The 12401-nt window shown below is 40.6% G+C and overlaps 1 protein-coding gene across 3 annotated transcripts in view; it reads right to left on the reverse strand.

The window, feature by feature from the left end:
• ZEB1 (zinc finger E-box binding homeobox 1) overlaps positions 1–12401 on the reverse strand; it is a 427369-nt gene that overhangs the window by 102915 nt on the left and 312053 nt on the right. For all 3 annotated transcript variants that reach the window (XM_086941557.1, XM_086941556.1, XM_086941555.1), the window contains one exon: positions 8560–8665. In XM_086941557.1, the coding sequence (XP_086797683.1) occupies positions 8560–8665 (106 nt within the window). The remainder of the gene's footprint in view (positions 1–8559; positions 8666–12401) is intronic.

Raw genomic sequence — 12401 nt, forward strand, 5'->3', positions numbered from 1 at the left:
GTTCACTCTGCTGCTTGAACGACCCTCGACCAGCCAACGTTGATGCCATCGGTAGTAGCAGCCGCTACCTCAATGTCTGCAGGTACTGGATCCCACCAAATAGAAGGAAACAGACGGCACACCAGGAATTCTTGCACAAACCCTTTATTGTGCACTCGTTAACCAAAGACGACGCGTTTCGGCGTAAGCCTTTATCAAGTAACCACCATTTTGTGTTTTGCCAAACTTCTAGTCCCACAATTGTTTCCATACACAGTAGACATAAAGAAAATACTCAGTAACATACATAGTTAGTGAAGAACTTATATCGCTTCAAAAATTCTGTAGCACTATGTCCGTATTTTGACATACAATAAATACAGTGCTTCTCAATTTGGTGAGTGCGTGTGGTATAAGAAGTTGGCTGTGTTAGGTAACCTCGCTGGCAATAATTGTCAATGATCGTCATTTATAATTGACAGTGAACCGCCCCAGAAAGGAGATTCCCGGTAGGAATTCTCATGCAATAAATGCCCTGCGTCAATCAAAATAGCCCGTCGATGTAAATATGAATACCATCGTGACGTGGTGCCGGCAGTAGCCAACACCAACCGAGGAATGACGGGCAGCCGCTAGGTATCTTGGGAGTTGTGGTTTGGATAGATACTGCAGAACGGGACTGTAGTCCCGAAATTATTTTACGGGAGCTCCCTGATTTTGATGCGGGATAGGGTCACGGGACTGGACTATGTCAGTGGAGGAGAGCTCCCCTCGTGAATTGACCATCATGTAAGACTTGCGGGAGGGTAATCGGTGGTAAAGGTCAGGGTGCGAGTGCTCTCTTATTCAGGATGAGTGTAAGGTGAGATATATCTAACCAAATGAATGTGTTAATACTGTGACAAATAAATAATGAAATAAAATTATACGTAACAACCAACTCAAATTACAATCCATTATCTCGAGTATGGTGTCATACTCCTATATCTAAAAGATTGCAGTTCAAACAGTGGGAACATCAGGATACAGTCTACTGCTCATTAAGGCTGTGCCTTCCCCACTAATTATTTTTGCATATATCAACATAGGAGAATTTGTTCAATAAAATGTGAAAAAGTGTAACACACAAACCATTCATCAATCCGTGGGTATACTTCTGCTCTGCCCTGGTTAGTTCTAGGAGCCTATATGGGATGCCAATTCTTCCCCATAATTCAGTCCTTTTGGGGCCTTACTCTCCATGTCAATGATTTTTCTAGACTCTCTCATCCTCAACTGTGTTTCGCGGTCCCCACCTCTAATGGTTCTAGGTATCCTATCTATTCCATAGAATCTCAGGCTGCCGTTATTACTGCCATGTGTTTCTTCATAATGGCGGGCCATGGGGTAATTATGATCTTTGTTAGAGATGGCATGGAGGTGCTGCAGAATCCTAGTCTTTAAAGGATGTTTCGTACTTCCCACATACTGGAGCCCACACGGGCATTCCAGTACGTAGACAGTGAAATCGGTGTTGCAATTAATAGGTTGATTGATAGTACGTGTTTGACCTGATCCTGTTTTGTAATTTTTGCATGACTTGCCATTGCGATCACACTTGCAACTACCACATGTAGTAAAGCCATTGGGAATCGGGGGCCATTTTGTGCTTCTATCTTCTCCAGGATAACTGTGGACCAATCTCTCTTTCAGGGACCGTGCCCGTCGGTATGTTATCTGAGGTCTACTTCCCACTAGTCCTCCCACAATTGGGTCAGATGTTGCTAGTTTCCAGTTGGCTCGCATTATTCTTTCCAAAGCCCAGGCTCCCCTACTGTAATTAGTTATCATTCGGGGTGAATTGGGTTGGGTACTATTCTCCATCGCTCTCCTTTTGGAGTCACTCTTAGATGTACTGAATAGGACTTCCTCATGTTTCAATCCCTGAACTTTGGTCTGAGCACTGTTTAGTACCTCATCGCTGTATCCCCTTTGGGTGAAGCGTTCCATCATGGCCTTCTGTTCATTGTGGAAATCTACGTCGGTGCTGCAATTGCGGCGGGCCCTCAGCAACTCCCCACAGGGGATGCTTCTCTTAAGGGGAGCCGGATGGTGGCTCGCCGCATGCAGGACCGCGTTCCCGGCTGTAGTCTTCCGGAAAAGACGTGTGGTCAAATCACCATTTTTTATCTCAACTGCCACATCCAGAAATTCGTAATATGTATTGCTAATTACATATGTGAACTTTAGATTAAGGTTATTGTTTCCTAGGTGACTGATGTACTGCCTCGCTAGTATCTCAGGGCCATTCCAGATTAAAAACAGGTCGATGTACCTGACCCACATAAGAATGTGGTCAGTGTACATCTCGGACCCCTCCGCCCAGACGACCTGTTCCTCCCACCAGCCTAGGAAAAGATTCGCTAGGCTGGGGGCAAAACAAGTCCCCATCGCGGTCCCGGAGAGTTGCCGGTATACCGCCTTCTCAAACAGAAAAATGTTCTCCTGGAGACAAAAGAACATCTTTTTTGAAGCATGGTATTATGCCTCCAACAATCCACATGACGACTCCTCAAATAATGCATACATGTTTCCACACCTTTCACTTGATTAATACAAGTGTACAGAGAAGACACATCCATGCTGATCATATAATATCCCTCCTCCCATTTCACATCATGCAGTCTAAGAAAGTCTGTGCTGTCTTTGCAAAATGAGTTAAGATTCCGAACATATTCATTCAGGTATAGGTCTAAGAATATGGATGTGTTCTCCAACAATCCTCCATTGGATGATACAATAGGACGCCCTGGTGGTCTAGTGGGGTCCTTATGGATCTTGGGGAGGAAGTATATACAGGGGATGCGTGGATTTTCTGTCTTTAAGAATTTATATTCATCAGTGTCTAGTAGACCAGTATGATACCAGTCCCCAAGTAGTGTGTGATATTCCTTAATGGTACGTCTGTACCTCTCCCAATTAATGAGTTCATAGCATGAAGAGTCACTCAGCTGTCTCATGGCTTCTTCTTTGTAGTCCTTATAATTCATTATTACTACATTGCCCCCCTTGTCGGAGGGCTTGATTATAATAGACCCATCCTCTTCTAATGCTTTGAGTGCAATCCTTTGTTCTCTCGTTAGATTGTCCCATTTGGAATTCTTGAAATTCATTCTGGTTCGTTTGAGTTCATTGGTCACTGCTTAGTTGTATGCCTCTATGTTATCAAATGGGACATTGGGATTGAATTTGGTCTTTAATTTTAGGCCACTATGTTCGACACGCTCGCCTGTTACACCACAGGCTTGTAGGACAAAATGCTAATTTCTTTCATTTTCATCTGCCGTTTCCAATTGATACATGTCCTTCAGTAGTTCTAAGTCATGCACCTGCAGACGGATATTGGTGGACCCAACTGGATCTGAGGTTTTTTGTTTGCTGCTGCAACGAGTTGCGTACATTTTCATCAATTTAAATTTTCTAATGAATAGAAAAAGGTCCACCCTGGTATCAACATAGTCCTAGGGAGTACTGGGGCAAAAGGATAATCCTAATTGTAGCACCGAGATCTCAATGTGGTTCAGGGTTCTATCAGAAATGTTTACAACAGTTTTGTTTGCTTCATTGTTATCAAAAATAGGTTTACAATTCTTGGTTTTCCTGTGTTGCCTTTTTAGCTTTCTTCTTCTACTGGCGTTCCGCGTCCTCTTCCTCTTACTTTTTTTGTTGTTGTGCTCTTGCCTCTGGAGGCCTGGCCCCTCGTTTGTACTCTGTTCTGTTGGCCTGGTTCGTTTTTCTGATTCAGAATTTCGAACTCCTGATGAAAGGTCAGTGGAAGCTCGTATAAAGGGATACCTAGAGTACGATCTTCTGTGTCGGTACTTAGGTCTGAGCTTGATCCTGATGTGACCGTCGTAGATTTCTTGTTGCTCGTTAACTTGGCCCTGATGTTTTTCCGCGCGTTGTCATACTTTCTGGTATACGTTAGTATTCGTCCTTCAGCGTAATCTCGTTTGTCCCTGATGAACTTCCGTTGTTTCTTTTGTTTGATAGTTTCCTCGTAGTCTTGCAGTCTTTTGGGGAGTGTCTTATTAAACTCCTCAAATGCTTTCTCAGTTTAGTATTTTTCCAATTCAATCTTGAGTTCCGCTAGGTCTTTGCGTGTTGTATTGAGATCAATTTAAGCGTATTTCACGAGCATTTCAAGCATGCCCTTACAGGTCTTGGCATGTATAATGCCCATTCTGTGAGTAAGTCTTTGTTAGGATTGTCGTAGGTTGGTACGATGCTTATCCTTAATCCTCTAGGGACTCTGCCCACCTCGATATAGTTCGTGAGGGAGGCCACTTCCCACCACTTGTTGATTTCTCGTTTACTCAATCGTTCTAAAAGTGCAAATTTTTGCCTTAATGTGGGCTCTCCGCTACTCGATGCTTTACTGTTCGATACGCTGATAGGCGCAGTATCTTGCTCCTCACTAAACAGGGACAGGGCTTCCGCTTGCCTCGCTGTCACCCATTCACTCATCATTCAGCTCTAGATTTCCTCGCGCCACTGTTATTGCGAGTGGCAGCCACGTTTGCCTCCGTGTTCGGATTTGGAAATAATGCGCGTATTCTTACAGCGCTGGGGCAGAGGCACGATACTGCAAGTGGGAGGAGATATCAGGTCGGCAATCTCCTTCGAAACTCCCTCCCCGTTTCTAAACCCCACACACACAGCCCGGCTTACCCGTAGTGTTCCACAATCTTCTCCCAGGAGGCGATCGGAGTCGTTTCACTTTGAATCACGTTCACTCTGCTGCTTGAACGACCCTCGACCAGCCAACGTTGATGCCGTCGGTAGTAGCAGCCGCTACCTCAATGTCTGCAGGTACTGGATCCCACCAAATAGAAGGAAACAGAGACGGCACACCAGGAATTCTTGCACAAACCCTTTATTGTGCACTCGTTAACCAAAGACGACGCGTTTCGGCGTAAGCCTTTATCAAGTAACCACCATTTTGTGTTTTGCAAAACTTATAGTCCTACAATTGTTTCCATACACAATAGACAAAGAAAATACTCAGTAACATACATAGTTAGTGAAGAACTTATATCGCTTCAAAAAGTCTGTAGCACTATGTCCGTATTTTGACATACAATAAATACAGTGCTTCTCAATTTGGTGAGTGCGTGTGGTATAAGAAGTTGGCTGTTTTAGGTAATCTCGCTGGCAATAATTGTCAATGATCATCATTTATAATTGACAGTGAACCGCCCCAGAAAGGAGATTCCCGATAGGAATTCTCATGCAATAAATGCCCTGCGTCAATCAAAATAGCCCGTTGATGTAAATATGAATACCTTCGTGACGTGGTGCCGGCAGTAGCCAATCACCAACCGAGGAATGACGGGCAGCCGCTAGGTATCTTGGGAGTTGTGGTTTGGATAGATACTGCGGAACGGGACTGTAGTCCCGAAATTATTTTACGGGAGCTCCCTGATTTTGATGCGGGATAGGGTCACGGGACTGGACTATGTCAACCTATCAATTGCAACACCGATTTCACTGTCTACGTACTGGAATGCCCGTGTGGGCTCCAGTACGTGGGAAGTACGAAACATCCTTTAAAGACTAGGATTCTGCAGCACCTCCGTGCCATCTCTAACAAAGATCATAATTACCCCATGGCCCGCCATTATGAAGAAACACATGGCAGTAATAACGGCAGCCTGAGATTCTATGGAATAGATAGGATACCTAGAACCATTAGAGGTGGGGACCGCGAAACACAGTTGAGGATGAGAGAGTCTAGAAAAATCATTGACATGGAGAGTAAGGCCCCAAAAGGACTGAATTATGGGGAAGAATTGGCATCCCATATAGGCTCCTAGAACTAACCAGGGCAGAGCAGAAGTATACCCGCGGATTGATGAATGGTTTGTGTGTTACACTTTTTCACATTTTATTGAACAAATTCTCCTATGTTGATATATGCAAAAAATAATTAGTGGGGAAGGCACAGCCTTAATGAGCAGTAGACTGTATCCTGATGTTCCCACTGTTTGAACTGCAATCTTTTAGATATAGGAGTATGACACCATACTCGAGATAATGGATTGTAATTGGAGTTGGTTGTTACGTATAATTTTATTTCATTATTTATTTGTCACAGTATTAACACATTCATTTGGTTTGATATATCTCACCTTACACTCATCCTGAATAAGAGATCACTCACACCCTGACCTTTACCACCGATTACCCTCCCGCAAGTCTTACATGATGGTCAATTCACGAGGGGAGCTCTCCTCCACTGACATAGTCCAGTCCCGTGACCCTATCCCGCATCAAAATCAGGGAGCTCCCGTAAAATAATTTCGGGACTACAGTCCCGTTCCGCAGTATCTATCCAAACCACAACTCCCAAGATACCTAGCGGCTGCCCGTCATTCCTCGGTTGGTGATTGGCTACTGCCGGCACCACGTCACGATGGTATTCATATTTACATCGACGGGCTATTTTGATTGACGCAGGGCATTTATTGCCTGAGAATTCCTACCGGGAATCTCCTTTCTGGGGCGGTTCACTGTCTATTATAAATGACGATCATTGACAATTATTGCCAGCGAGGTTACCTAACACAGCCAACTTCTTATACCACACGCACTCACCAAATTGAGAAGCACTGTATTTATTGTATGTCAAAATACGGACATAGTGCTACAGAATTTTTGAAGCGATATAAGTTCTTCACTAACTATGTATGTTACTGAGTATTTTCTTTATGTCTATTGTGTTTGGAAACAATTGTGGGACTATAAGTTTGGCAAAACACAAAATGGTGGTTACTTGATAAAGGCTTACGCCGAAACGCGTCGTCTTTGGTTAACGAGTGCACAATAAAGGGTTTGTGCAAGAATTCCTGGTGTGCCATCTGTTTCCTTCTATTTGGTGGGATCCAGTACCTGCAGATATATATATATACACACACACACACACACACACACACACACACACACACATATATATATATATATATATATATATATATATATATATATATACACACACACACACACATATATATATATACACATACATATATACACACATATATACACACATATATACACACATACACATACATATATACACATACATATATACACACATACATATATACACACATACATATATACACACACACATATATACACACACACACATACACATATATATATATATACACACACCCATACATACACACACACACACACATATATATATATATATATATATATAAATACACATACACATATATACACATACACACGCACGTTCTAGTTTGGCTCACATTTCACTGGAACAAAACCATTGAAACTCAGCAGTTAGTTACCCGATATAGATATCTCAATAGATCTAGATATCTCGATAGATAACGAGATATAGATATTTTGATGGAGATATCTATACCTCTCTAGAGATCATATACACACAGACACAAACATACATACAAATATATATACACACATATACAAACACACACACATACATATATAAACACACACACACACACATATATAAACACACATACATAAACACACATACATAAACACACAGATATATAAACACACAGATATATAAACACACAGATATATAAACACACATATACATATATATATAAACACACATATATATATATATATATATATATATATATATATATATATATACACACATATATATACACACATATATACATACACACACACACACAGCTTCATTACCATAGTATACATAGTAGCACCATCTGTTAACCTAGGTTACAAAAAAGCGTCAAAAACAAAGGTCCTCCAAATCGCTGAAGGGTCTTGTGTCCAATTCTTAAGCATATTAGGCTATCAATTTTCTCTCTCACCAGTAAGTGATTGTTACTATGTACTTTTATTTGGAGTCTTACAAAGATTAACCTATTCTATCAGCCCTTGGTTTTTTAATGTACATATATACACACATACATATAAATGTTGTACCACACCAACACTTTGTTCACTTTCCACTTCCACTGACATATTTGGAGCACTTGCATTGCAGTTTGATATACAGAACTCAATTATCTGCTTTTGAATGGTTTGTCAAGGAGGTTTAGACTTGTGACTTTCCCCACAGGGAACCATTGTTTAGCTTTGTATTTACTTACCCAGGTTCCCAGGGTTACAGGGTTGTACCTTTCTCCTTTGTGGTGCTTAGGAATAAGGAGCCATCAAGGGTTAATAACAAATCAAATACAGTAAAGTTCCTTGAGGTGTAGAAAATCTTTTGCAAAAGGATAAGATGTTGATACGCAGCCAGCCATGTCTTTTTGCGAGTATATGATCGCTCAAAATACTTTGATTGTATATCCAAGTGATACGACGTGGAAGGGCTGGTCCTGACAAGTTGGTAATGTGAGGTCTTTAAATACAACATGTACCCAGATTCATGACTTGCTCACTTCACAGCACTGGAACATATTGAATGGAGAAGTCAATGTGTGTGTGTGTGTGTGTCACTATAGCAGACAAGAAAAACCGACAAGCATGAGATAAAACACCAAAATTAATTAAAATAGTTACCGCTGTGGATACGTAGATGCTCCTTTAAGTGGTGCTTGTATTTGAAAGCTTTTCCACATTCAGTGCACTTGAATTTACGATTGCCACCCGACTGCGTCACATGTCTCTGCAAAAAATAAATCTACATTTATACATTACGTGTGATGAGTGCTTGGATGACAAACTTGATACACATTTAAACACTCCTTCACAGATCACAACATTGTGCTAGTTAAAGGAATAAACTCCATAACCATCACGATCCTGCCGGGTGATCAAGCATTGCATCGTCATACATTAAAAAATCAACAGTTTAAAACCTTAGAGAAAGCGGAAAGGAGATGTGCGACAGTCAAAACCTGGCTGAGATTTTTATTAACTTACCGGATGTGAACTAAAACACAGGGGAGAAGAAAAAAAATTAGGAATAAAATAAATCCGCAAAATCAATCTGAAATTAAATAAGTCTCAGACTAGCATAGGTGCTACTGAAGCCAGTGGAAGCTACTGCTACCAGTACTGCACTGTAGCAGAAAACCAACCTATTGAAAACAGAAAAACGGTGGTGCATGCCTGCTTTAGAATAATGGTCAGACGCACAATGTCCAAGAGGAGAGGAGAGGACACAGCATCCTTCAAATAGCAATTCACAATACACCATCACCTCAAAAGCAGGTGTAAAATCAGGGAAAACGTCCTGAAGACACTAATAGGCTGAGATACCTCAAGAGAATAGATGGCTTGGAGAAACTCCAGTAGTTTACCACTTAACAAGTAAGACCGTGAACTACTGAAGTCAGAACCATAGCAGAAAAATATCCAAATCTAGTGGAAAACCACGTTTAAAGCTGGAACCCCAGAGAACGTTACTCAAGTAAAGGACCAGAGATCTGTGTTACTTATTTAGAGATTAAAAGCAGAGCGATCAGTAGAACCTAGTCTGTTGAAGTTGAACACCATTACCATGCAGCATTTAAACCTGTCAAAGTTAGTTAATACCACTATTTGCCATTAAACTATGGATCCTTACTTAATCGAAGGGTAAAATTGTAACATAATTCTGATTTGAATTAACATTTGGAAAATTACTTGTTCTGGCAATGGTTGGGGTTAGTATTCGAGAAAGGGATCCAAATTAATTTGAAATACGAATTTAAATTAATTAGTATCTGGAGAACTGATTACTTGCCATTGGTCTGGGTCAGGGTGAACATAGGTGCGATTAGCAAGAGTTGCTTCTTCAGAAAATCATGGTAAAGTAATGTATTTCATATAATATTTGACACTGGGAGTGGTAGAACTAGGTTTGCATTTGGGTTAGGGTAATGGTCCTTGAACTAAAATTAATTTACCAAATCCAATTATATAAATTACCATCTAGGAAAGATCTTTAAATTAATGCAAGCACTAAACTAAATAAAATATCTATTACAGATAACGAAAAAGGTGAGGGACACAAACTGCATAGAATTACATTTAAAATAGTGTAATACAATTAGATATTTGGCATTGGTATTAATGTCAGCAGTCACTATTTAACTTCTAAAAACGTAATTGATATCAAAATAAATCTACGTTATTGGTAAGGGACAGAAATACAGTTACGCATTAGAGTTGAGGTAAAGGTAATAACGAAAAAGGTGTCCAGGTAAAGGTATTTATTATTTTTCGGTGGCAGAAGAGGTAAGTGCAATAGAGGTAATGGTATGCATCTACAGAACACCATCAGTGATTAAGTATCTACAGAAAATTCAAGGAAAGCACAATGGATATTTAGTAACAAACCGTCTGGAGAATGAACCTGAAATGGTAGAGAAAACCAAGAAGGGCCAGAGCAATCCAGAAGGAATGTAAAACATTCCCTAGTCTTTACTAGCCTAAACAGCATACTGTGACCAATAGAAGACAACCTATTACCAAATCAAAGATTGACCCAAGCATAGATTCAATTGTCAAGCTAGTGAGAAAGTATGGAGAACAGAATGTTTGTGTAGACAACGATACTAACAAGGGTGGAAAGACATCATGACACGTTTCTAGCCAGGTCAAAAACAAATACAAAATGAAGCACCGATGCAAGGAAAGGACAAAAAATAGAATATTTTTCGGTCTATCTTAAAAGCACTGAAACATGTTTTTCCACAACCTCCATCTTTCTCATCCCTACTAACATTTAGATGGAATAATCCAGGAGATTAGCACTCCTTAAAGGTGAATGTGGGACAGGTAGGAACGGTGGATCCCTCATTGGAGAAGAGAAAAAGAAGCCATAAGACTGATTTAGCTGTAGATTTCAGGTCCAACATAAAATTCCACCTCTTAAACCAAACAAAAATCACAAACAGACGGTTACAAAAAGTAAGAAGTTTACATCAAACATTCCAGTGACAAAATCAAATACTAATGCTTTGACATTTGGTTTCTTTACCATTCAATAAGCCATATTGCCATTCAAATTACATTTGGGGTGCATTGGGTATTTGACCTCACTACCTGCATGTGCTGGCACTGAAGCCTTTTTTTTTTTAGCTAGCACCATCACAAACACTGAGCCCATCTTGTTCACACTATTTGGTCAAATTACCTTGTATATATGTATGGGAGTCGAATAGCACAGACATAGCTGAAAAGAAACCGAGCTCTGTACGGGGGTTTGTGACAGACGAGAGATGCAAGGAAAGAAGTGAGAGGGACCGCAGGCTACGGGGCACCACAGGCAGAGGGGTGGTTCTCTTTAGGGAGCTATTGCCTATCAGAGTCAAAGCTTCTAAAATAAACAAATATTTTTTTCTTTCCCCTGATCAGACACTCAAATGTAATATTTATCAGCACTAAAGACAAAAACACAAGAAACAGCTGTGTATATACTGTTGAAAGATTGACATAGTAAACCCTTTAGACATATACCTCACTCTCGGGTAAATAAACATAAGGGTAAACAGAGTACTGTTTCTCCATGAGCAGAAGAGGCTTCTGTTGAAGTACATAATTAAAACGACCTTAAGTCACTAGGGTAGCACCAAAGATCTTCACTGAAGGGAGCATCTGAGGTGGAGCGGTAATCAGTGTAGTGTGAAGCACAAAATGATTTCTCTTGCAGTCGTGGAGAAAAAAATACCTGCAGGGTCGAATATTTCAATTATTCTCGGCCACTGGAAATTACTTGGCTACATTTTCTTCACTGCAGACAGGGACTACACATAAGCAAATCAACATGAGGTCCCAGTTCACTAGATATAGTCCATTCAAATGGTTAGGCAAGATCCCACTGGTATAAAGGAAGACAGGCCTTCAAAGCGTTTTCAACCACCATATTGATTCCAGTTGCTGCTTACTTTCAAAATCATTTTAAGAAAAAGCATAGCTTGATACTGGCACAGGTCACGTTATGATCCATCTATGGACTGAACTGAAAACCAGCATCTCAAACCGATATATCCAAGGTAAAGATTTGCTCAATATGTGCTGATGATTTTGTGGCAGAGCAGGACCTGAGCAAGTGCCTTGGCCCCATGGTTTCCATAAGGTCTGTCGACACAACACAAACATATATGTGATCCCCAGAAAGAACTGTTAAGAGAAATTCAACAATATAAAGGATTACACCATGACTACTGGAACGAAATCAACAAGCAATCAGGGGAGCTGATAAGCCAGGCTTTAGTATGGAGCCTCATTCCCATTAAGGAACAATACACTAACTCAAACATTACCTTATGACCAGGATCGGTGTAGCAGTCTTTATCAAACTGAAAATTTCAGGAACGCATCTAATTTTAAAACCAAGTCGCTATTTATTGGTGAATATTCGGTGACCATTACCCATCAAAGGCCTAGCTGATGGGTACAACAAATTCACTTGC

This window comes from Lissotriton vulgaris, chromosome 10 (genome assembly GCF_964263255.1).
Source record: "Lissotriton vulgaris chromosome 10, aLisVul1.2, whole genome shotgun sequence".
NCBI lineage: Eukaryota > Metazoa > Chordata > Amphibia > Caudata > Salamandridae > Lissotriton > Lissotriton vulgaris.